Source organism: Lytechinus variegatus, chromosome 7 (genome assembly GCF_018143015.1).
Source record: "Lytechinus variegatus isolate NC3 chromosome 7, Lvar_3.0, whole genome shotgun sequence".
NCBI classification, from domain to species: Eukaryota; Metazoa; Echinodermata; class Echinoidea; order Temnopleuroida; family Toxopneustidae; genus Lytechinus; species Lytechinus variegatus.
The window spans coordinates 33960019-33986041 of NC_054746.1; the positions used below are offsets into that span (position 1 = coordinate 33960019).

The 26023-nt window shown below is 34.4% G+C and overlaps 1 protein-coding gene across 1 annotated transcript in view; it reads left to right on the top strand.

The window, feature by feature from the left end:
* The first annotated feature begins 10792 nt into the window (after positions 1-10792).
* LOC121418113 (sodium/calcium exchanger 1-like) overlaps positions 10793-26023 on the top strand; it is a 66781-nt gene continuing 51550 nt past the window's right edge. Inside the window, exons 1-3 of the mRNA XM_041611817.1 lie at positions 10793-10797; positions 11743-11843; positions 23004-23138. Of these exons, the coding sequence (XP_041467751.1) occupies positions 10793-10797; positions 11743-11843; positions 23004-23138 (241 nt within the window). The remainder of the gene's footprint in view (positions 10798-11742; positions 11844-23003; positions 23139-26023) is intronic.

The window sequence follows — 26023 nt, forward strand, 5'->3', positions numbered from 1 at the left end:
AGTGAAGTCCACCCAGACAAAAGGCTGATTTCAATAAAAAGAGAAAAAAAATCATCAAAATCAGATCTATGTAAAAAAAGAAAGTTATGAAATGTCAAAATTTGTTCAAAGCAGTTAAATGCACAATAGAGTGATATGCAAATGAGAGAGACAATGATATCACTCACCGGCCCTTTTGTGTATTTTATTGTATGAATTATACAACATTTCAATCATTACAGATTTAATGATAAAGAAACACTTCATCAAGTCCAATAGGTTTACAATTGCAATTCCACATTGTCAGGAAATATCTTTAAATCACAATTAGGAGAAATTAACATACTTCATATGATATGAAATACAAAAGAAATAACCAGTGGGTGACATCATTGGTATGATTGGTTTTCTCATTAAATTACTGACCAGGATGTAGATATAACTCTTTTGTGAAATTAACCAAATCTAAGTTGTCATATTTTTTTGTGTTTTACATCCAATTTTGATGAAATTTTCAGCGTTATTGAGCTCGTTCAATTTTCTCTTTTCATTTTAAAACTTCATGTTGAGGTGGACTTGCCCTTTAACCTGTCAATCATCAGACATGTGCACTAGTATTTCCCTTTACACAGAGGAATATTATAAGTGGATAAATTTAGCATGGTATGTACATGTAGCACAAAGGTTTCATTTCTTTATTGAAGTCCTGGATAGAAATGGAAAGAATGACATTTGAGTATGAAAAGAGACGTATGTTTCATCTGCAGCCGTGTAATGAACATGCGTGTGGCATTTGAAGAATGCTCTAATCACAGACAAGGGAATCGAAAATAGGCTTGAACAGCCAATGCATATTTGAACAGATGCAGCCTTCTGTGCACACCGAGACTCTACAACATCCGCATATGCTTTTTAAAGTGCTTCGTAATCCCTGATCGAGTTTCTCTCCCATTTACATGCACTGCCAGCATGTTTTACTTTAATTCTTGATTGATGTTAAGTAATATGTGTGCTTATACATGTACCATGGCTACCTAAGCCATTGTTGTAATTTTGTTGCAAGCCCATTTGTAATTTGACACAGACTACATTACATTGGAGATATATAAGACTACATGTATCAATTTTATTATCCACTTATACCTCTTCATATTCTTGAATTATATTACTAGTTTTTGGAAGAATAATGAAATAAATTTTGCAAAATAACATTGATCAATGAAATGATAATATGCAATGATTTTGAGGGTAATGTACATTAAGGTTTACTATATATTCAGTGAAAGTTTTGAAAAAGATTGAAAGCAAGAAAATGTGTCATTTTATTTCTATTGTCAGCTGGGGTTGTTTGTAATTCATACGTACCAGTAAAATAAATGCAGATTTCCAGTGTGGTTATGAAATTATGAGAGATTCCCCCCACTCCCTTTTATCTATGCCTAGGATGCCTAGTCCCACATGTACACTTTCTGTGTTGTATGCAAGATTTTCACCCCTGCCATTGATTGACATTTCCCAAGTATAGAAGAAGCATACATGTATGTCTTCATTGCTCATGCTTAACGAAGTTACCAGCTGTAAAAAGTGATTTTCAAAGCTATTCATTTAATGAAGAGTACTTGCGCTTAGTCTGTATGGTTTGCTCTTTAAGTAATCCATTAAGAAGAGGGTAGATTGGGGAGGTAGAAATACTTTGCATGCAAAGTAGATGAGATGGAACATTCATTAGTCTTATTTACAGATGTTTTATTAAAGCCTGTAATTGATTTTTGGTAGATCAAAAGTAAACATTCATTTAATTATTTTCAAAGTTTGGATTCCTTATTAGAAAAATGTAAACTTATCTGAAATATACGTATATGTATTTTTCCCTGCATTTCACAGAGTGATATTATTGAGGAAATACATTTTCCATTCCATTTAAAAAATATCAATTTACAATATTTACTAACATCTTAAACAGCACAAAGTATCATACCATAATCATACATAATTATAATATTTTGCACAGCAGTAACCAAGATTTTGCACATTGACGAGTTGAGTTTTTGCATAAATGTTCGTGTGCCACTGAGATCTGTTATTTCATGTGAAAATTCCCGAAAATGAGTGCTTTTTTTTGTTTATATTAAGTCCAATGCCTTTTGCACGTAAAAGCAGCTGTGATCTATCACTTTGTTTAAAAAAATGCAGTGTAATCACAGCTTTTATTGATTTCTTATAAGTTGAAGAGGTTTCAGGTAATCCTATACTACTATTGATTTGTGATGTCAGGGCTCTGTAACATGCAAGTACAATATAGTATGAATCATACATGTAGATGTAACCTGTCTGGAAAATCATGTACCAAAATTTGTTTTTATATAGATATATATATATAAAATATTCATCACTTATCTTTATTTTGGAAATCCCTGAAAATTATCTTATCTGGTCAAAGATGGCAATAATGGCAGTATAAATACATAAAAATACATAGAGCAGTGATTATTTTGGCATGGTAAAAGAGCTATAATTGTTTGATACTTCTACATCTTCACAAGATAGTCAAATTGATTCACTCTTGGGCAATCTGTATCACTATATATATATATATATATATATATATACTTTTGATTTTAATTTTGGTTTTTATGACTGTAATCTCCATGTACATCTCTCAGAAAATAGAGTGTAAAAATAATTCTCAAATTTTTGTCCTTTGAAAAAATATATCATTAAGTTTCTGGAAATCTTCCTCTGTATTGATTTTTCTTCCAAGTTTATTAAATTTTGCCTTTCCTCATCTTTAACCTTATCATTGTTTTAATTTCTCTCCACAAATTCAAAACTATTTTTTTTAATTTGTTGTTAGTACCATGTTTGAACTATTCAAAGATTTGACACTAATTTCATATCTTGATAAGATAGCCATATATTTACATATAATATCAATCATATCAATTACATATTCCTTCATCATGTATTCTTAGACAAAAAAAACAATTGTTTTCACTTTTCAGTTCTTTCACATCTTCATTAGATCTAACTCCTCCCCCCCAAAAAAATAAAATATATATATGAAAAGCAATTTTTCAATTGCCTTTCTTTCTAATTTCCTCTCTGTTTTAAAAACACTGCCTCTATTAAATGTGACATTTATCTTTTTGTTGAACCCTTATTGTATGTGTGTTTCATATACAGATGTCTCTAGCGTATGATATATCATCCTTCTTTTCCTTCTCACTGTTGACCCTCCAATCTTTCATAATACATCACTGTCTAGGAATGTCTACAAACTCTTCTGTAGTGATGTATGAGATGTGATGACCACCCTCAGAATGAGCACCCACATGTTGTAGGTTGCATACATTTGTTCTCTTCATGATCAATCATAAAGTTGTTTTTTAACTCTTAACATACCATTGAAACTGAGTCCTGACTCTTATGTATCAGCTGGCGAATTTCAAATTGAAGAGTTAATCCAAACTTGGAATTTCTACTCGTCTTGTGCCCAGACATTCTTTCAGCCATTAAAAAAAGGGAGGCTGCATGAAATATTTCAAATTATCCACAATTTTCTTTTCACACCCTTACCTAACCTGACCTTTTCTTCTTTCATGCCCTTTTTTCTTAGCCAACTCAAGAAAAATTATTCAACAGTAGGCCTGTTTTTTGTTCATACCCATGTTCCTCATCGCAATGGTAAATGGCACTCAGTCATGGCTATGCAAAATTTATTACCCATTCCTATAGCACACTGAAAGTGAATCTCATTGTAGATTTAAGTGTTATACCCCTTCCCATTTCCCCCCTACCCCTTGCCCCCTTGCCACTGCATCCTTTCAAGATTTTTTTTGATGATTTTTAATTTTCCTTATTATACGTAACACAGTATTATCCTATTTCTTCACTTTTGATTGATACCCTTACAACCGCCTCATCATCTTGTGTCATAACAAGCTGTGATGGCAGACAAGAGGGGTGTTTCATAAAGCTGTTCGTAAGTTAAGAGCGACTTTAAGAACGACTGGTGATCCTTACGCACAAAACCATCGCTAATTAATGTATCATTTGCCAAAAGAAATGATCACCAGTCATTCTTAAAGTCGCTCTTAACTTACGAACAGCTTTATGAAACACGCACCTGATCTCCTCCAATTCTACATTATCCTTCCCCCACCCATGATGTATGCATCTCCACTTAGCAGATATCACTGTATGTGGTCCCTCTTTCATGATTTCCCAATGATTATTTTTATCTCACTTCAGTAAGGCAGTAAAAGCTGGTTTGAATGCATTCATTATGACCCTTCCATTCCCTCACACTGTTAAATGTCTGATTTGTATGATAAGCGCACCCCATTCTCCATCAATCACTTGTCATGCCCCCTCACCACCTTACCCCTACCCCTGTGTGTTTAGCAAGCTGTGATGGGGGAGTAAATTGATCGGCTCCCTTGCTGATCCACAGACCACATCCATAATTCAATCAGAGCTGACGACTATGCCGTCCTCTTCAACCCTTTCACAGGTTCGCTCCCCATCATTTACTGTGTGGTAGAAGAGGCCTATCATTTCAACATCAGATTAAAGGGAAAATATTGATGGAAATAATCTCAGCATTCAAGTTCTTTTCACTTTTAGGTATAACTTTGTAGTAGCAATGTCCAGTATGGAGGATTGCTACCCAGGATCTGTCTACATGACCAAAAATGTATCTGAAGTATTGGAGCTGAACAATATTTTGTGATAGTCTTGTTTATGCTTTTTTGTGTGCAATGCATGAGAGTTTCAGCAGACTTATTTTTGTATATGATTTTTAAAATGAATAAAAAGAATATTCCCAAATGTTAGAGCATTATAAGAATTTGCTAGTCACTTATAGGCAATTTTTTTTCTTCAAAAAATCCAATTCATGAACAGAACTGCAGTTGATCTCAAAATATTGAAGGTTTTTTAATAGATGTATGGAAAAAACTTCACTCTAGTAGAAACTGGTAGAGAACAATTATAAATTAAACATGTTGTATCATATAATATTTGTACGTCATTGAATACATTGAACATCACTTGTCTTAATGTCAAGCAAAAAGTTATTTAAAAAACATGTTCGGGCACCGATTTATGCTTTCCTATCTTGATCCACCCTAAGCCTTGGAAAAAAAGGTATATTGCTATAATTTGAGTATCCAAATAAGTGATTTCCCAAATGAAAATATTTCTTCTTTTTATGGTATTAAAAGACATTTTTTAAACAGGACTGATGAGCAAAATAATGAATTATCCAGAGGACATATATAGATCCATGTGCTCAAAGGATTTTTTTTATCCTGTGCACACCAAATACTGGTTTAGAGAAAGAAGCATTTGTTTTCATTATTAGACGGAAATGTATTTGTTTTCATTATTAGACGGAAATGTATTTGTTTTCATTATTTGAAAGAAGTGTATTTGTGAGGGGAAAATATTACTGCTTTCCTTAAATATGAATTATCTGGAATTACATGTAGGCTTATTTGAAAGGATATAGTTGATATAATTATTGATGAAACAAATCTTTTAAGACTTAAAAAGCTGTTTCTCAAACCAAGATGAAACATGTGTACAAGTGCATGTATTAGAACTAATAAACCCTGAAACAACCATTATTGAGAATAAAAAGCTAAAACTACAAGGCAAACCCCGATTTTGTAAATAGGCGTCTTATAGACACCTAAATAGTACACATACATGTAAGTGTATGAGATGAAATTAAGATGGTGTTTCTGGTCACTTTATATTTCAATTTTTGAAGCACTAAATAATTATTTTCGAACGCAATTTTTTCTGGGCTTGATTTTTGGAACATATCGCAGACACAGGTGACAAGTGTGACCTTCTAGTTCAGATTTTTTAAAAGTCAAACCAATTTTAACCAATCACTTTAATTCTGCTTGATCATATAACAAGTACAGTAGCTGCATACTTCCAGGAATCCTTCTTTGCATCCACTTCAAACACAGCAATTTTTTATCATGCATGTGAAAAAGTAAAGGCTTTCAAGTTTTATATTGTAGCTACAAAACATCCATTCATTCATATGAATACATATAATTGCTCCAGACACTAGACCAATTTATTCTCATCAGACTGTCACAATACTGCATTAACAAAGGGAAGATAGAGATGATAAATATTATGATTGACTATCACCATTAAGAATGTCTCCAACTTTTCATCATCAAAGATGCCTTTGCTTGACATTGATCAAGTTTTGCAATCATTCTATGACCCATTAAATGGAAGGTCTACTTTTTAAGCACTGTTTGGAAAGTTGTAACTTCCACATAAAATGTTTGATTGAGTGTTCCTGAACAGCAATCATCAGCACCCAAATTGAGGTTATGATTAGATCTGGTTATTTTGAAAACACTTGCGCCATTTTGTATGCACAGAGTTGCAAGATTTTTATTTTTGTGGAAGAATATGCAAGATACCTTTCTTCTTGAATTCCACTTTTCATTTTGTTCATTCATACCAGAAAAGCAGCTGCATATGTATGTCTGAAGACATATCCCAATTAGTTAGAAACTAAATTGAAAAAATGTATAAATATTGATGATAATAAATATGAATATCTACAGCACCAAATTATATTAGATTTAGAATAAGGTTTTATTCTATTTCATTTGTTCAATTGTTTAAAATTATAACTTTGCTAATTACTCTGAAATAAATACATGTATCTCTGAAGCAGTGAGAGCATGACTCATTTACTCCTCTCGTTTTGTTGAAAACACAAATATAGAGAACATTGCTGATTCTCATGTTCATTTGTGAAATGTAGTCTTCTCGCCTCTTTAGAATAAACAAGCCTTTGACTTCCCTTAGACGTGGGTGGAAATCCATCCCTTACCCACTCAAGTGAGGTGCTATTAATCACAATTCACCCTCCAATTTGGGCCAGACAGTCGTCGTCGCAGGCAATCAGCCATATTCTTGTCACATCGGCGCTTACTGCTGCAGCTTCTTTTTAAACACCTCTCTGGTCGTGTTCTCATTACAGATCACCTTTTGGGGAGATGGTTATTTCTTCTTAACAAATGCATGTTAGTGTGTTTAGAGAGAAAGATAACTTGTGTTCATTTTTTATTACTGTTGAACTTTATAATCATTCAAACATTATTCTCATCATTTCATGGCTTGGGAGTGTTGACTCAGTATTATAAAATCCAATCATATGAACCAGAAAATGCGGGTTCAATTTCCCAGCCAAGTCATACCAAATACTTTAGAATGTGACATTCTGCCTTCTTGCCAGGTACCGTAGGCATGTATGTAAGAATATCAAGGGTAATGATAATTTATGATGTTATGTAGACCCTGCTGGAAGATCCGCTTTAGTGGTTTTCCTTGGTAAAAAAAGGTAATTTCTATTGCTTTTATTATAATTATTATGATCATGATGTTGATGATGATGGTGATGACAATGATAATTATAATTATTATGATTTTTATCATCATCCTTGTCATTATAACCATGATGATGTTGATGTTTATTACTACTATTATAATTTTCATCATCATCATCATCAGATATGCACACTGATCACAGTCTCTTAGTTTTAGCTTACATGGGTCGCTCTTAGCCCCATCCGAGAGATGATGGTCTTGACACCACATAACAACATCAAGACCATTTCTTCTATGAATATCTTCTCCAATATTCTTACTGCCAAAGTCACACGTATCAATTCATTTTAGGGAAAAGTGCCTTTGATGTTGAAATTCACACATTTTCCCCCAACTAAATGTATATTCTTCGTTTGAAGTTTGGATGTTGTGTGAACATAACCAAAGAAACTTATTGAAGTCCCAGTGCTTCATAAGCTGATCAAGTATTAATGGTAGTTAGCACACCAATTCAGGGAAGAAGCATAAAGCACTTACAAGGAATCTCTTATGTTTTCCCAATTTTCATAATCATGTTAATAGAATTTGCAATAAACTGGTGACCAACCTTGACCTAAAAAAATTGTAGATTTTCCATTTAGATTCACTAATATTCATTCAGATTATGTGGGGGAATTCTAAAATGTGATTTCACCAACATTTGTCTGGTCACTTTTTGTCAAATAAAAACTTTTTATGCACTATTTTCTTAAAACTTTCTTTCATTTACTATGCAAATAAACCATTTGAGTTACCAAGTTTTGTGGTTATGCCAAATGACATTTGATTGAGAATTATCTGCATCATGTAAAATACATAAGAAAAAAAAAGTACGAGAAAAAAAATCTCATGTGCTCATTTCTATTGCATGTACATACATGTATCTTTCATTTGAAAAAAAAAATATGGAAGGAAATTAGATATTTCTATATATAATCCATATGCAGTGATGAAAGATTTAAAAAGTAAAACATTGTAAACATTTTGGCTTCTCAAGTATTCTATTGTTTCAAAGGGGTTAAGATATAATGGACTTAATATCTGATGGTCAAGATGGGCTCCAGTTGATTGAGTGCCTATGTCCAGCTACAAGGAAAACAACTGTTTAATTTTTCAATGCTAAATGCATGAAGTCTAACCTTCGTAAGCTGTGATGTGTAATTTCATATCCAGAAAGTGCTCATTAGACAAGTAGCTTTAATAGACACAGGGCTTAAAACATGGTTGTAATTTGTATGGGTTATTATGTAAAATATGAATCCCTTATCAAGAAATATCTATTTTGGCTCAGATGAGCAATTTACCAAAAATAAATCATAGAACACCAATTCCCAAGGAACTTGGCTTCTGCGTCTCTAAAATGTATGCTGTGATATAGAAATGACAATATTCATTATTGGTCTGCAAATATACTTGCAATTGACTGTTTATTTTGAGTTTGAAAGCCTACTTATGCCTGAATTTAGATTTCTGAAGATCATGTTCTTAGACTGGTACCACCTATAGATGCATGTATCTTTATCTTATCTGTGGTGATAGACCTTCAATTATAATGAGTCTACCATATGGGGTCTGATGGTCATAAACACTACATGTGATATTTGAGAACACATCAACAACAGCAGCTACGTATTAGTTGCATTCAAGCAATTTTCTAAATGCTCAAATCACGAGCATGAATCACAAATCAAATGCAACCATAACTACGAGGAAGCATTTATGTGATATTTCATCACAACTGATACTTCCTCACTTTGATGCATGCAACTGGGCATCATAGTGATGCAACTGTGCATCATAGTGCACAGTTTGACCCAGGAAGTAAAGGTCAACATGTGTAAAATGGATGAAGGCATGGGTATACTATAGAATCATGATTGAGATCTCCTTTGCACTCCATTGCACTCTGCAGTACAAGCACCATAACAGCATTTCTTGTTGTTGCATTTGAAAGGACATTTCTGAACTACAGTGAATGATTAAAAATTGATTGATTGATCGGAACGTCTTTGAAAATATGATTTTTGGATGGAAAATGGGCACTTGAACACGTCTGTTTTGTTCACTGCAATGGAGCCTGCCTGCCTGGCTATAAGAAGCCTTGAAGACTCTTAAACCTTGCATGAATGATCAAGATTTTTCCTTTGTTATTAGATTCTGTTGACATCATTTGATTATTTAATTTTATTTCAATTTGAGAGTAGCTAATTATTTTTTGTTTCCTTCCACAAGGGTTAGAGTTAGAATAAGAAGAAGCAATTATTCGCTGAAAGACCTTTTAATGTTGGGAAAAAGCATATTCAATTATTATAGACGACTTTTATGTTTGATGTGAATTACACAATCTTCAGTCTGACATGTGTTTAACATTGATGTATTTTTTCCAGTGTTACATTTGTTGTAATGTACACCATCATTTACATTAGGTGTAATATAAATGTTCAAAATTTTTTTGTTTTAATTGTTGTTTATCTTGTATCAAACATTAAATAGAATGAGAAAGACAATTGTATGCATTTATATTTGGTTTAATCCAGCATACATAAACATGAGTGTTCATAATCACTATGTATGTAGATGTCAGAGGGTAGTGTGTTTGAATCCCAACACAGCACTGGCTTCATTTAGCAAGACATAAGTCCACACTTTGCCAGTCTGCATCCAAGACCCTTATTTTTACCTGGTAGGATGCAAAAACCATTGAACATTGCATTATGCGTAGCATTTGAGATTGGAAGCTCTTGTTCTTGAATATGAGCAAGTCAAAATCTGATGATCAGGGTTACATACTGTATATCTGTAATATTCTCAGAAACGTCATCTCCTGATGAATTGCACGCAACATAAAGGCAAAGTATTCTTTTCAACTGATGGTTACTTTCCTCCTTGTAAAAAATGTTTTTCACTTGCTTTTGGGTCTGATATTTCTGATCTTAGAATTAATCACCCTTGGGCTAATAATCTAATGAGATGAGTTTTCAAGTAGGATAAAGTACTGCCCTTATGAATAATGCTCCAAGGTGACTGCTTTTGAAAAGAATTCATTAATACGTCTTACTCTATAGAGAGACATGGTCATGATTATGAATAGTCCTTTGATTGCACTGTGCTTTGGACATTAGCCTGTTGGGAGATAATTATGGTATATTAGAATGACTAAGAATGGGTTGGATACAAGATATAATATAAGAGTTAGGGTCAATGAGTGCAATATTTGCCCCAATGATTGGAATATTTCTGGTATCCCATGAAGTTGGCCATTCAATGTAATCATTGTCTTTAATGATCAATATACAGAAGGTATAAAATGTGAAGGCAGTACAGCTGGTCATTGCAGAAAAGTAATATGGGCATTAGACCATGCAATACAATATTGCAGAGCATGATGTAAACATAGAACATGGGGTATTCGTCAGTATTCGTTTCATACAGTAAACACTGTACACTGATACTGCATACACATTTTAATGCACTGTTAAAATATGAAATGTCCTATTTGGATAATAATTTTTTGTGTAAGGATTTTCATAGTTATGGAACTAAAAAGATAAAAGATGCTGTTGGTAATTATTTTTCAACTGTGAATTTACAGCAACAACAACAACAACAACAACGAAAAAACACTCAATAGCTGCTACATTCACATTGCAGATTTTGTCTATTTATTTAGATGCTGGTTTGGAAACATACATGTAGATGATGGTTTTTAAAGTTCCCTCACTGTTCATTCTGAAGTACAATTATTTTACAAAACCTAGACCCTGTTGCAAAATAGTTACATTCAAACATAACTCATAAAATCTAACGCAAGTCAGAATTGGTGTCACATTTTTGCTGTATATAACTCTTTCTCTGATGGGCCCCAGAGCTCCTCCATAATGCAAAGCTATGGAAAAAATCACACCATTGATGTGTACACTTGAACAACAGTGCAGAATAATAATGGTCAATGCCATTGGGACACAGGGATCAATGAATCCATGAAAATCATATGAAAATTTGCATTACCCTTTTATAAGATTTGAATTTAAATTTGAAATGAAATACACATAAAGTGAATATTTACCAAGTCTTCGAACAAGCTTTAAATACACTTCTAGGAAATACACTCCAAGGGAAATTTACAATGTAGGTAGAAATTATAAACATTTATTATTGTGTTTCTGCATGCCAATGGACAATATATTGTCCGTGGTATTTAGAATATACATGCAGGAAGAGTATTAGATTAAACCCAAATGGTTAAAACTACCCAGCCATTTGATATACCGATATCAGATTAACAGTGTATGAAAAAGCATAGGTTAATTAACCTTTTCTAAATCCTCTCAATCTGTATCTCCCTTACAGGAAATATATCACTGTCACCGTGATCGACGACGAGGAATATGAGAAGGAGGAGAACTTCTTCATTGAGCTTGGCTTGCCCAAGCTAGTCAGGAGAGGTAATGGTACGTGTTTCTGGGCCCTCGTCTCTTTCTTACACTTTTCATAGAGCATAATAAACATGTGACTTGCTGCAGGAAAATATTTTCTGTAAAAAAAAAGAGAATTTTTTTTTTATACTGCTTAATATTTCAACAATATTGTCCATGGTATGAACCATGTAGCCAATTCAGTTTATATTGTAAGCAATTGTTTGGGGTATATGTTATTTTATCCATGATGATGTCATGATGAAGTTTTACGTGAAGAACTGGGCATCCTTGTAGCAGGTCACATCTTCATCAGTTCACTGATGACATCGCAATGTTATATGTCTAACTTTAATGCTTTCAATCCTATGGTTCATTGAACTGACAACTCATTTCTCATGACTGCGTCTTCACTGTCTCAATAATGCTATCATTACTCAAACTCTAACACCTTGTTCACATATAAAGAACTACTAAAACATATTGCATCGAATACAAGGTATTATGAAAGCACAGTGCCATATGTTCATACTGTATGGTGGGTGCTGTATCCTGAGCTGACAATTGAATTGAGTGTCCTTACTTTTTTCAAAAATTAATTCCTATGGAATGAGAAGCACAAAACTGTTTCATTCGACAGAGACAAAGCTTTGGGTAAATTTGTGTGAGTGAGATTTGATAATATCTTCTTAAAAGGGGAGGGGTATTGAGTCAAAGTGCAATATTTTGTCTACAAATTTACCAAATTAAAAGCTCATAGATTTTATAAGAAAGCATACTTTAGAAATGTAATGTGCAACATTTGAAAACCAGATTTTCATGTGTTGTATAAGAATTTTATTATTCACTCCCTGTTCTTAATATGATAGCAGCCGATGGAAATGTTCAGAAAGTGCAATTTAATACATCTCTTAGAATCTAATAGCATTTTATGTAGTCTCATATTAAAGCATACATTCTTTACAGATAATGCTTTTCAAAACCAATCTGGTAGTCATACTCATATCTTGAATAAGTAACATCTCATTAATTTTCATTTGTGATGGTGGCTGCTTTTAAACTTCATATGTCAATATTCTTAAAAAAACATTCTCAATCAAAATCTTTAATATTTCATTAACATGCATTAACAATGTTTTATTTTAATTCATAATATTAGTCATATTAACATCTCATTCAAAACATACATTCACACTACTTGTTTCATTTAAAATTCATAATGTTTTTGTATTCATGATGTTATGAATATTTTTCTCCAACATTTCATCAATATATTTCTCGGACATGCTGCTCTTTAAAGTCATAACATTGTTAAATTGTCATATAACACCTATCTGAATTCAAATCTTTATAATGGCTCTGTAACACAAAGTGTAATGATTGATCTGTTGAACTTATTTTATGATTAATTGTATCAATGACTGTATGCTATCAGTCAGTTGTATAATCGATCACAAAACTTTGTGGTGTAGGGCCTTGCAAGTCTTTTTAACACTGCCAGACTATTGTTTGGTGGACCCGAAGTATGCTCAACGATACAGCTCATGTCATCAAAAATTATATGACCATGCATTACAGGTTTGTTAACTTTCAATTTATAGTTTCTGTTACAAACCTTGCAAAAGTTCATCGCTATCATGTCAACTTTTTCATGAATCAACCCCTTCCCCAAAAATTTTGAGGAAGAGTTAGAAGTCTCAAAAGCCTATGGTGGAAGCCATCAACTTCAATGCAAATATGTTTCGTTGGCAACCGTGGTCGTGAAAGTCAACAAGATGATCTGTCAATGAGCATACTTTAAGACCACCATACTATTATCTCTTGCAACTTCAGTCTGCATCTAGTTCACTAGTTTTTTTTCTTACTTCGTTCATCTCTATCAAGTGAGACTTGTGCCTTTGACTACATGATTGTTCAGTGAATATTGTTTTCTTGGGGCCCAGTTGTGAGTTTGTTGTAGAATGTTTTCTAATCTTCAAGATCCAACAAGCTCTTTCATCTCTTGTTGGTGATGTCATCCTAATCCACTACTTGAACACACCTATTGCTCACCTTATCCTGCAATGGGGTTTATTTGCAACATCTTTGTCCTTCGCTAATTCTACTGTTTGTTCTAATATATTATGTGAGTTGATTATATTCTACCGTATTCCAATTTATGTGATAAAATTGTCAATATAGTAGAGTAATGGTATCACTGAGTTTTATATGCATTACAATTTGCATTTGTATTGATCTTGCTAGCCTTTGATAAGTTTGTATTGAACTTGCTGATATTTGTTTTGAAATTGATTGATTTTATTTTATTTCTGCATTCAATATAGATATGCAACATAACATCTAGGTGATACATTTTAGTTTTACAAAACAATAAAGCAATAGTCTAAGCAATGAAAAATAAATTTCAACAAGAAGCAATATTCAATTAAAAGAAAATATCAGTTTAAACGAATGCAGGAGACCCATCGTACACTCTTAAAAATGCGTGGTTAAAAAACGACCAAAACGTGGTCGTTTTTGACCACGCACGCGTCGTCAACTATGCACACGTCACGCACGTGGTTGAATTGACCACGCAGCAAGTGGTTGCCCAAAATGACCACGAAGCGTGGTTATAACTTTAACCCCAAACGTGGTTCTGTCCTAACCACGTTGCGTGGTCACATTTTCGTGACCACGCATGACCACGCACGCGTCGTCAACTATGCACACGTCACGCACGTGGTCAAATTGACCACGCCTCGAGTGGTTACCGAAAATGACCACGAAGCGTGGTTATACATTTTTGTGACCACGCATGACCACGCACGCGTCGTCAACTATGCACACGTCACGCACGTGGTCAAATTGACCACGCCTCGAGTGGTTACCGAAAATGACCACGAAGCGTGGTTATACATTTTTGTGACCACGCATGACCACGCACGCGTCGTCAACTATGCACACGTCACGCACGTGGTCAAATTGACCACGCCTCGAGTGGTTACCGAAAATGACCACGTAACGTGGTTATCATTTTAATAACTCCAAACGTGGTTCTGTGCTAACCACGTTGCGTGGCTGTTAGATAACCCTTCGGACGTGGTTATTATTCCTAACCACGAAACGTGGTCGTAACGTGGCCATTCCACAGCCCTGCTATAGCCACGAAAACATGGTTATTTATGACAATGTGGATAACAAATGACATACATGCACACGAAATCAAGTGAAATTCAACAATTTGCATATATTCTTATAAATAATGGCAAAACAATTAACAAATAGTGTCTTAAGCTTGCATTATTATGGGGCAAGTTGGGATGACAATGAAATAATTGCAATGATTAAGGCAGGAATTAATGATATCTGTTTTACCCAATCGTGCATCCCCCATATCCTTCACAATTCAAATCACATGTACACAAATTATGTCGATCCAATATTCCCATTATGAAGTAGAACAAAGCTTCAATGCATAAATCAATATTAATACATTTTCAGCAAATTGATAAACTATCTATATCAAATCGAATGAAACGACTGCATACAAAAAACAAGAGCCCAGAGTGGCTAGGACCTACCCCGAGATTCTCACAATACATTATAAAAACATTATTCCAACATATATTGTGAATATTTGTAAAACATTCCATTAAAAACATTTTATTAACATTTGATTTATGTATTAACCAAAACAACGTTAAAGGGGTAGTTCAACTTTGGTAGAGAAGGCTCTGGACAACTCACATTCTTAGCGAGGCAACAAAAAAACTGAGTTGCAAATTTCAAAGAAAATTCAATTTTAATGACAGAACAAAATTAATTTTGTCAGAACAGTTCATAAATAGCTGAAATATTGATAAATGTATCCCCAATCGTAATAAATCTGGGCCCTAAGATTTATTAGGCTTTTAAAAAAAATAAGAACAAATGCTTGAACTATTTGAACATTTTCTAAGAGGTTTTAAAAGTTGTTGATTACTATATTTAATCATTATTGAAGAAAAAATCAAATGTATAATTTTGTATCAAAACAAAGTTTAAAAATTCTTGTATTTTAATGGTTCTTTTAAATGATAACATGCTGGTCACATAATCTTATGTAATTTTCTATACTTTTGCAGCATAATACTAAGTTTGTAATGTTATTTTGCAGGTTTTGATTACTAAAACTTGGCCACACAACAGCTGTACTACCCCTTGAAATAAATCAATGTCATATAGATTCCATCTTTACTTCCAATTTGCAATTTTATGTTGTACCTTCTCCTATGCGATTGCCTAGCCCTATTGTAATTTCCTAACATACAATATTTTCATTGCAATTCATTTCCAAACATAAATGCGAAGAATTTACAATTATTGATTTCTTTGACAAAACAAATGAGTACAAAGAAACCTCGCATATGTCGAAGTCCTCGGGACTGAGAAAAATGCATCAACACAGCCGAAACTCAACTCCTTACTTCGGCAAATCCAATTTTATTTAACATGTATATACATAGTAAAAATCGGGACTTTTCTTTTGCGAGGTTTTCGACTTTACCGACTTCGACACATCCGAGGTTTACTGTGTCTAATATAACAGACTTCTATAAATATTAAAAAGTGAACATTACAATATATAATATAACCAGCAATGACCTGTCAGCTGTAAGAGCTAATTCTCAATCCAGAAATAGAATGTAAACATGTTCAACATATACATTAGGCCTATGTACAAATTGTAGACAACAATTGTATCTCATCATAGTCATAGCAATTTGAAATTTACAACTGAGTCCTTTTGTGATCCACAACTGAGTCCAACTCACCAGGTCCAAAAATTCACAGCTTAGTCCTAGATCTCTAGTCCTAGTCCTCGACATCACCATCAGTCTAACCAGCATGACCAGGTAAAGGGTTTGGGCATCACGAAATGGATATCAATCTGTCTCAGCAGCTCAACATATTCCAAAACCAGCAGTGCAGCACAGGAAATGATGAAAACTCCACTCATCTAGGTCTAGACCAGGTCCAAGACAAATGGTCCAGAAATGTAGTCTACAGTTTCCATCAATATAGATCCACGAACAAGTTTAGACTGGTCCAAATAACAATTGCTCGAAAAGAAAACAATAAGAGCACAGCAGAGCGTCCAAATATCAATAATATTGAACCAGTTTGCACTCACTAGAACATGTTCAGCTCTCGTTTTTAGCTCCAAAGCGATAGATCTCCCCAAGATCCCAGTAAGTTACTGTTATTCTAGGCCTAACTGCAAAATTCGTCCAAACGCACGGTATCGATAACACATGCCATCAGCCAATAATCAGGTCTAAGTACGTTACGCGTCGGCTCGCTCCCCCAAGGACGAGCTAACGAACGTTCATCCTCAGTGAGTCAGTCCAAACTACAATACCGGTAGTACAAGTGCTCACGAATCACGGTCCTCAATCATCCGACGTCGAAACAGCGGAAGATCCGGCAACTCAGTCCAGACTACAGTCTACACTAGTCCAGGTTTCACTTCAGCAAACCACAGTTCACTCCTACTTCCATCAGAAGCCTAAACAAAACTGTGAGAGTTCCCTTCCGAGTCCGATCGTGTGACCTCAAATCGATCAGCGATCCAATGCCCGTACAGCCTATAGCTAGCCCGATCCCACGTCCGGTCCAGCTACACAATACACACACGCATTCCAGTCCAGCAGACGGTCCATTCCTCCAACGCTTCCGGTAACCCCGTCAAATGTCCAGTATTTCACATTTCTGACATGAGTTCAGTTCTGCTCGCTGCCACCATGTAATATTACGTTGGTGGAACACTGTATATCACTGAGATGGACACATGAATGATTGAACTCTCAATTATCAAGTTTATTTAACGACTCGGAGCACGTAGTTCTTACATCTTGGTTTCATGTCGCGTAGCCAAGCAACCCGTAGCAACCACTTAGCAACCACGCGCATATGCATAAACATATATGATATTATCATAACATGAACCACGCTACGTGGTCTTTTTGTCTAACCCCACTGTGCGGGGTCACCAAATTAAAATGACCATTTATAAGCATGGCTAAAATTTGACCACGACTGGGTTAGACAAATAACCACACTATATGGTCATTTTGGCTAACGGTGAGGGGTTATGTTATATAATGTTATATCGAGCTTTTTACCAGACTGCTAGAGAGCACGAATGCCTGTGAGCAAGCATGCAACCAGGGGACCGAGGGCTTAAGGTCCTCTCCGAGGAACCTGGTAATGAGGATAAATGCCTTACCAAAGGGCACTAGCGCACCACTTGGGAATCGAATCCGGGTCACCGGAGTCCGAAACCCTCGCTCTATCCAAAATGACCACAAAGTGTGGTTACAATTTGACACGTCATGAAGTTTAGGTCAAATGTTTAACCGCGCTATATACGTGGTCATTTTGGCCACTGTGCGGGGTCATCCAAAATGACCATTAAGCATGAATGATTATTGTCCATTTGAAATGTTCTGCGTGTACGTGGTCGCAATATAATCATCGTGGTTAGTTCTACTTGATGCTGACAAAAAATGACCCAATTTTTGTGACTAGTATAATTATCGTCGATCAAACCGTGACCACGAAACGTGGTCAAATTATGCTCTTTCATCTGACCACGTTCTGCGTGGTCAGTATAACTAATCATCGTGGTTAATTCTAGCAGTGGTTCTGACCAAAGAACCTGTTTCGTCGATCAAACAACCACGAAACGTGGTTAAATCATTTTGACCACGTAAAACCACGCAAAATCCGACCACGCATTTTTAAGAGTGTAAGTGGTTAAGCTTAAAAATTATGGCGGCCTTGTAAGAATGGTACATAAATGCCTTTCTTCATTGATCAAGTGGGTGCAATGCAGGTGCGGGTGAAGTAAAGGGCAGTTGAATAATTAACTTGAAGAGGGGGATGCATATGATTCGATGGTTTTTCTTTTAGAAGTAGCTTTAAATGAGTATATTGTTGAACAAGAAATCACCCTTATGAAAATATTATAGGAGCAGAGAGGCAGAGAGAAGATGTTTATCTGATTTAATGTATTTTACATCTTTTGCATCTAAACAGACAATAGGTGATTTCATGTTTGGTGTTGATATTGGTGTTAGCGTTAAGACCATGAATCGAGCTACTAAACATAGCCTAAACACTTATCGTATGTTTGCAAAAATTACCCTAATTGTTATTAATTACTATTAATTATGATTATTGATAGCTCAAGACCCAGTGATGTCAGTATCAGCTGTGGTTGGTGTGCAGTGGTGTTAAAATGACAACACCAGTGCTTATAAAAGACCACGCCAAGCATTATACATTATTATTAAATTATTGGTGTTAGTACAACACCCATTGGTCTTAGTATAACACATTCTGTTATTCATTTTAACACTATTTAGTGTTATTTTCAAAACAGACCATCACGAAAAAATTCTTTGAGCTCCATTTTCAAGAAAACTACTGGGTTCAGAAGAAAAATAATAAGCCAATGTTAGCTGGTCTGTTTTACCCCACTTTCCCTTTAAGAACTGAGGTGTGGTTCTCCCAGAACATGACCACTAGTTTTTTTTATGATGTTGTTGAACACAAAGACCAGTTGGAAATACTAACTCGAAATCACTAAAAGCAAGATAGGGGTATCTAATGATTATCAGCATTCATTTATCATTCAACAAGGTTTTATACACATCCGGTCTTACCTCCTATTGTATATTTTTTTTCACATTTTCATTCTAACTGAAATTTGCTCTTTAGTTCCTTAGACATTTTTTTTACGTTGGTCCATGGAATATTGGATTGGCTTTAGGGTATACTAACATGGGGAATATGATTTGCTCTAATGCTTTTGAAATGAGAAATCATGGAATGGGAGATTGAGAGAGAAGGAAACACCAAGTGTTTGTGAAACATTTCAAAATATTTCTTAGTTTCAAAACAGAATAGTGTTATTTTTAGAATATAAAAAAAATCCTGTGGCTCAGGCTAAAAAATGTGATTAATGAAATGGCAATGGCAAACAATATGATAGGACGATGAGATACAATGCAGTATGATATGATTGAATTAAAAATGAATGTACATTAAGGTAATCAATCACAGCGAGGGTGGTATGATGGTGAGCACAGGGAAAGAAAGAAAGACAGGGTGATGGTAGAAGTTGGAATGGAAGAGATAGGGATGGAAATGTTGATATTGAGGAGCGATATGGGATAAAATGCAAACAGATCTACGCACACCAAAAGCTACCATGCTTGCTGCCTGTATCATTTGCCCATATATTTCTAACACACATATTTGTCAGCAGCGCACCTGAGTTAACACTCTAATCAATGATGGCTTCTCTGGTTTTGATTACCGAGTAAGCAAATAAGAATCACTTCCAACCGAAAGGGTTGTATCAGAGAGATGTTTCCTTCCTGATACCGTCTTCGTAGTTCCGTCATACTAGCTTGGTACTACTGTGTGCATTTTAAGGAGCATGTTGGCACCCGTGGTGGTGATGATTATGATAATTAAGTTCATTATTAGGGGAAGGAAAGGAAGATGCATTGGTGATGACAAGGAGGATGAGCAGAAAGTTGATGATTGATGATGATGATGATGAAGTTGATGATGATGGTGGTGGTGGTGGTGATGATGGTAATGATGATGATGATGATGATGAAGAAGATGAAGTTGATGATGAAGATGATTATGATGATGGTAATGATGATGATGATGATAATGATGAAGAAGATGAAGTTGATGATGAAGATGATTATGATGTGGTTGATAATTTATGAAAATAAAAATAATAATGAAGATAAGATGATAAGGGCACTAATCACAGTGATGATAATTATAATAGGACTGGTATACACCATGATGATATTGTTTAATTTGCATAATACTGAATAGTTTCCATAGAATATGCCCTATATGAAGAATTAGACATTTAATGGAGTGTGAGATCCCATTAAGAAAATATCAAATTTCTGTTTTACAGTCATTGTCATACTTAAAAGCACAGCAGCAACAAAAAATGTAATATCATATAAAATGAAAATGAGAAACTTTTTTTAATTGGGTAATGTGGTGTTGATGCATTGAAGAAGAGATGTAGAAATTCCCTTTGCAGCCTCACCTCCACTTTGACACCATCATGCATGGCAGGTTTGTCTACTCAAATTTGTAGACAGATAGAGATGGACTACACTAGGGGTATGTTGCAAGAAATATGCAATCAATTGCAAGTCAAGTTTAGGTTCCCAAATCAATCAACAAGTCTTACATTTAATTGCATGTTTGCGTTTGATTTCTGATGTGCTTTTTCCAACAGAGTATATAGATTTGCTTCCTATATAATTAATTTGTCAATTCAAAAATTTTGAATTGATTGCAAAAACAACAACCCTCTTTATTTGCAAGCAGGAGCATGCTTTTAGCTGAACATGCAAATGAAAATGAATATTAAAAGAGAGTTTGATGTATAGGTCCCAAAAAAGCAAATAATGAAGGCAGTGTTAGTGATAACAATTTATTTAATACTTAGTATATCTGGGCCCTGCAACAAAAATATGTATCACTGCCCCCTCCCGTAAATCCTGGATCAGCCCCTATTTGACATGTAACACTGGATATTATCAAAATTGATTTTGCATAAAAATTTGAGGCACTGTTATAGTTTGATGTTACCATCTTGGCATTAAGTGTTTAAGAATCAAGGAATTGGTGGACATGAGAAATCTATTTGTTGGTTTAAACTATTGTTCAAAATAAAAATGTTACAGTGTGCAGCTGGCTGTATTTAATCTGATATGTTTGCCAGAATTATCATTTTAACATTGATATTTGGTATCCTGTATTCAATATATTTGTTCCTGTTAATGGATAAGTAAGCTTTATTTCATACTGTTGATTTAATCTAAAGCTTCTGAAAGCTTTCTGTTTTATCAAAGTGCATTCTCTCTGAATTTCTTCACCATGAAGTGGAAAACAATTTTTTATTCAAAAATTTCTTAGGGCAAATCCATTACTGTATCATCTTGCAATTATGGTCATGTTTTGCACATTTTTTTTCAATATGCAGTGCCGTACACAATACATGGCCATTGCCAAATTTAAACATGGTCACGTCGTGTTTTTTTTTCTTTTCTCATTTTTTTGGGGGGTGATGTTGTTTTACAGGTTATCAAATATATTAGTAATGGTCTTTGAAATTTCATGTTTCTGATAGGAGGAAGAAAATCACCTTAATCTTTGCATCACTACCTTATTCAAAGATATAGCATATATAGAGAAGAAAAGTTAGTAGCTACTAGCTAGAGGGGGGGGGGGGTGGTAGGAGAGAGAGAGAGGGTGTGTGTGTGTGTTTTAGATAGAGACATACATACAATAAACAGAGAGATGGCAAGAAAGATAAAGGAAAGGGAGGGAATGGGAATGAGAGAAGGCAAGGGGGTGTATAGAAAGAAGAAATAAAGGGTAAGAGAAGACTATTCACTTTGGTTTTGGTGATGGTAATTGCGTGCATAGAAAGGGTAGATAGTTTTCACATCCTGAAATATTGATTTTCATTCTTCAAGATGAAGGTGATGGAACTATGTTTTACATTTTTCTTAACATTATTGCAGTCATTGAGTTTAATCATTATGATACATTTAAAGTAATTGAATATTATTTCTTATTCGTTATTTATCTCTGTAGATCTGTAGCTCTATTTAATTATGTGATGGTGAGGGAAAACTAACACAAAAAGTTATTAAAACTTTAAAAATTGGTTGAAGTGAAGTTTTTCAGTGAGTTCACAACTGATTCCAACATTTTTCATTCAATGGTGTCAGAGTCAATTCAATAGGAATCCAAAATCTTTTCAAAGAATGGTTATTAGAGCTAAGAAAAAATATGTTCAAAACTGATATATTCTACCAATATATCAATTTTGAATGCATCTGTGACTTCATTTGTTTCAAGCTTTTTATAACAAATAAATAAGAACACATCTGAAACTGAGCTTGCCCTCAATAACTCATAATATAATGTAGGTTTAAGCTAAATCACTCTTTTTTGAGGTGGTGGAGGAAATTAACAATATAATTTCATCGACACATCTACATGTACTTATCTTCATGGTGGTGTTCACTAAATATAAGCACATACATGTATTATTCAAATACAAAACACTGCATTTTTATGACGTGTGAACCTGATTCTTCAACACAAAAGGGGCGCCTGTGGCAGCAAAGGAGGCGCCAAAGCCAGACAACAAAATGGGTCCCAGGGCAAAGAAGAAATTGCAGAAGAAGAAGAAGAAACAAAAGAAGACAAACAAGAACGGACATTCTGTGCTTTTTAACACAGGTGAGATGGAAAACAACATATTATGCTTCCCTTCAGTGTTTTTTTAATGAATTAAAACACATAGTTTTCTTGAGTTATTGAAACAAATGAATTATATGAAATTATCATTCATTCTTCAAATGGATGATTTCAATCAATGAAGAATATTACGACAACTTTAAAAACCACAGTCTTACAAACATCTATATAATGATTATTTTCGTCAAATGAAATACTATGTTTTGGCCTGTAATGTGATATACAATTCAGATGTGTGATTTACATGCAATGTTGCCTAGGGTTACACTTGTTATTTTCATTCTACTATTCCCTACAAGTATAAAGAAAGCATCACCATCACTCATGCATATCTACCAACACAATTACCCATGCTGACTGCGTTGAATATCCAAATACCTACGCACCCCGCATCACAAGTACCCATACTTATTGTATAAAGAGCATGCGAGAAGGATCGAACAGCCTGATTTAGAATACCAGGCATGCATACTTGATACTCGATATCTTTGACCTTGCTATATCCATACATGTATACTGCTCCAGACTGGAGTGAAACTGGATTCTTTTATTGAACTTTGCAATGTCTGGGTTACCCTTCCATATCATACCATCAATTCGGAAGCAGAAAGACATTGATTAGCATGTTGAAGAATGAATTGAGTTCAGTTCAGCTTGTTTTATTCAGAAGCAGAAAAATCTTGGCTATATGCTCCTTAATGTTATACAGTTTAATGCAGCCCATTTCATTTAGAAGAAGAAAAAAATCAGCTCAATACTAAATGAGTTCAGTTTCATTCAATTCAGCGCAGTTCATTCCATTTAGAAGAAGAAAGATATTAGCTCAATCCCACATGAGTTTATTCAGGTCAGTGAGTGCCACTCATATCATTCAGAAATCGAAAGACATCAGCCCAATGTAACAAGAGTTCATCTTCATTCAGTTCAGTGCAGCTCTTTTCATTCAGTAGAAGAAAAACTCAGCTCAATATTTAATGAGTTAGTTCAGAGTAGCTAAGTTCAGAAGCATAAAGATATTCCTCAAGAGTTAAATGAGGCCACTTCAGTGCAGTTCATTTCATTCAGGAGCTATTTGTTGTTAGCTAAGTGTGAAGTAAGCTCAGTGCAGTCCTGCACAGCTCATTTCATTCAGTAGCAGAAAGACGTTAGCCCAATTTTTACGAGTTCACTCGGTTCAGGATAGCTCAATTCATTCACTTGCAGAAAGACATGAGATCAGTGTCAAATGTAGTCATTTGCAATACAGCTCATTTAATTTTGAAGCAGACAGATAGGCCTATAAGCTTTTTTAAAGTGAATTTGAGATAAGTTCAGCAGAGCTCATGTCATTCAGAAACTAAAGAATCTTGACTCCATGAAAACTGAGTTCATTTCAGGTCAGAGCAGATCCTAAAGATATCGTCGCACGCACCATGAACCATCCTCTCTGCGCACTTCAATACGAAAGTTAGTTTCGCAGAAAGCGCATTTAAAGAAAAGCTTTTTTAAAACCAGAAATAAGTGCACCTACAAGTAAAGCAAATTATTTGCCGGTGTCTTCGTTCGATAGTTTAGGTTCCAAAGTTTCATCCCGTATCTTTATATTTCTTGAAGTTAATTATTTACGCCACAGTGGGCATCGTAACAGAGAGGACGGTTCGTGGTGAAATCGCGAGGTGCGATAGCGCACTGTATCTATTCTACGAGGACGGTTCGTGGTGCGTGCGGCGATATGTATATAAGATACATAATAGTGTGCACATTAAATACTAAGTACATGTTTATATAGATAGTTTAAATATTTTTTATCATTTTAATTTTTAAAGCAAATATGTTTAGCCCCCCCAAAAAAACAAAAATTAAATTAAAAAAAGATACAAGATATGATAGAAATTAAATCCTTGAATGCCAGAAACAGGAAATGATAATAAAATTTGATGAAAAACTTAACTGATAATGCATGAAAAAAAAGGATATTACAAGAAGTTTGGGCATATGTCTATTGCTTTGGAAACTTAGAAAACAAGGCAGAAAATGAAAGAAACCGCAAACCCACAGAGAGAAATACCAGTACAAGTACGAAATGTGTATACATTGGATAAATCAAGTACATACCAATGTTAGTAAAATAGGGACAAAAAAAATCCAATCCACTACACATGAAGTGGTAAATTTGTTAAAGCAATAAAGAAAGGAAGATATGATCTTTCATACACAGGTAAAAACACCCACACTCACATAAAACTCATTGATCTGTATTCTGAAGTCAGGTTTAATGTAGACCACAGTCTAACTCTGTACTAAAATTATTAAGAGCCAAAAATTCAAATATTCTGTCTGTATTGTACATTTATTATGCTAACTATTTTGTTTCTTTTTGCTTTCATAATGAAGAAAAATACTTCAAAATATTTCAGATATCATTTACAGACAATTATGGACAATTTGAGTGACAAATGAGTTAATTAATTCAATGTTTACTGTTAGGGATTTGTGCCCCAATTGGCGCTCCATAGTTAAACCACAACTTTAAACCAGGGTTTAATTTAAACCTGAGTTCAGAATACGGGCCATTGTGTCTAAATGAACTCGAGATCAGTTTGTAGTATATTAATTTTCAGAGATTTTCAATCGTGATCATGAAGTCAATTCATTTTCAGCTAATTTCTATTCAACAGTTTCTACGAAGAAAATATGTGCATGGAGTACATTTCTGGATTTAAATGTATTATTGAAACAGTGCTGTATCAGTAAATGTAAAATATTTACACTGCAATCGGCAATATATGGATAGATTTTTTAAAAGTCTGTTTTGAAAATTTTTTCATTTTGGTCTTGATTTTCAAGCAAATGAATGATTCAGTTAAATTTATGGAGTGTATACCAAC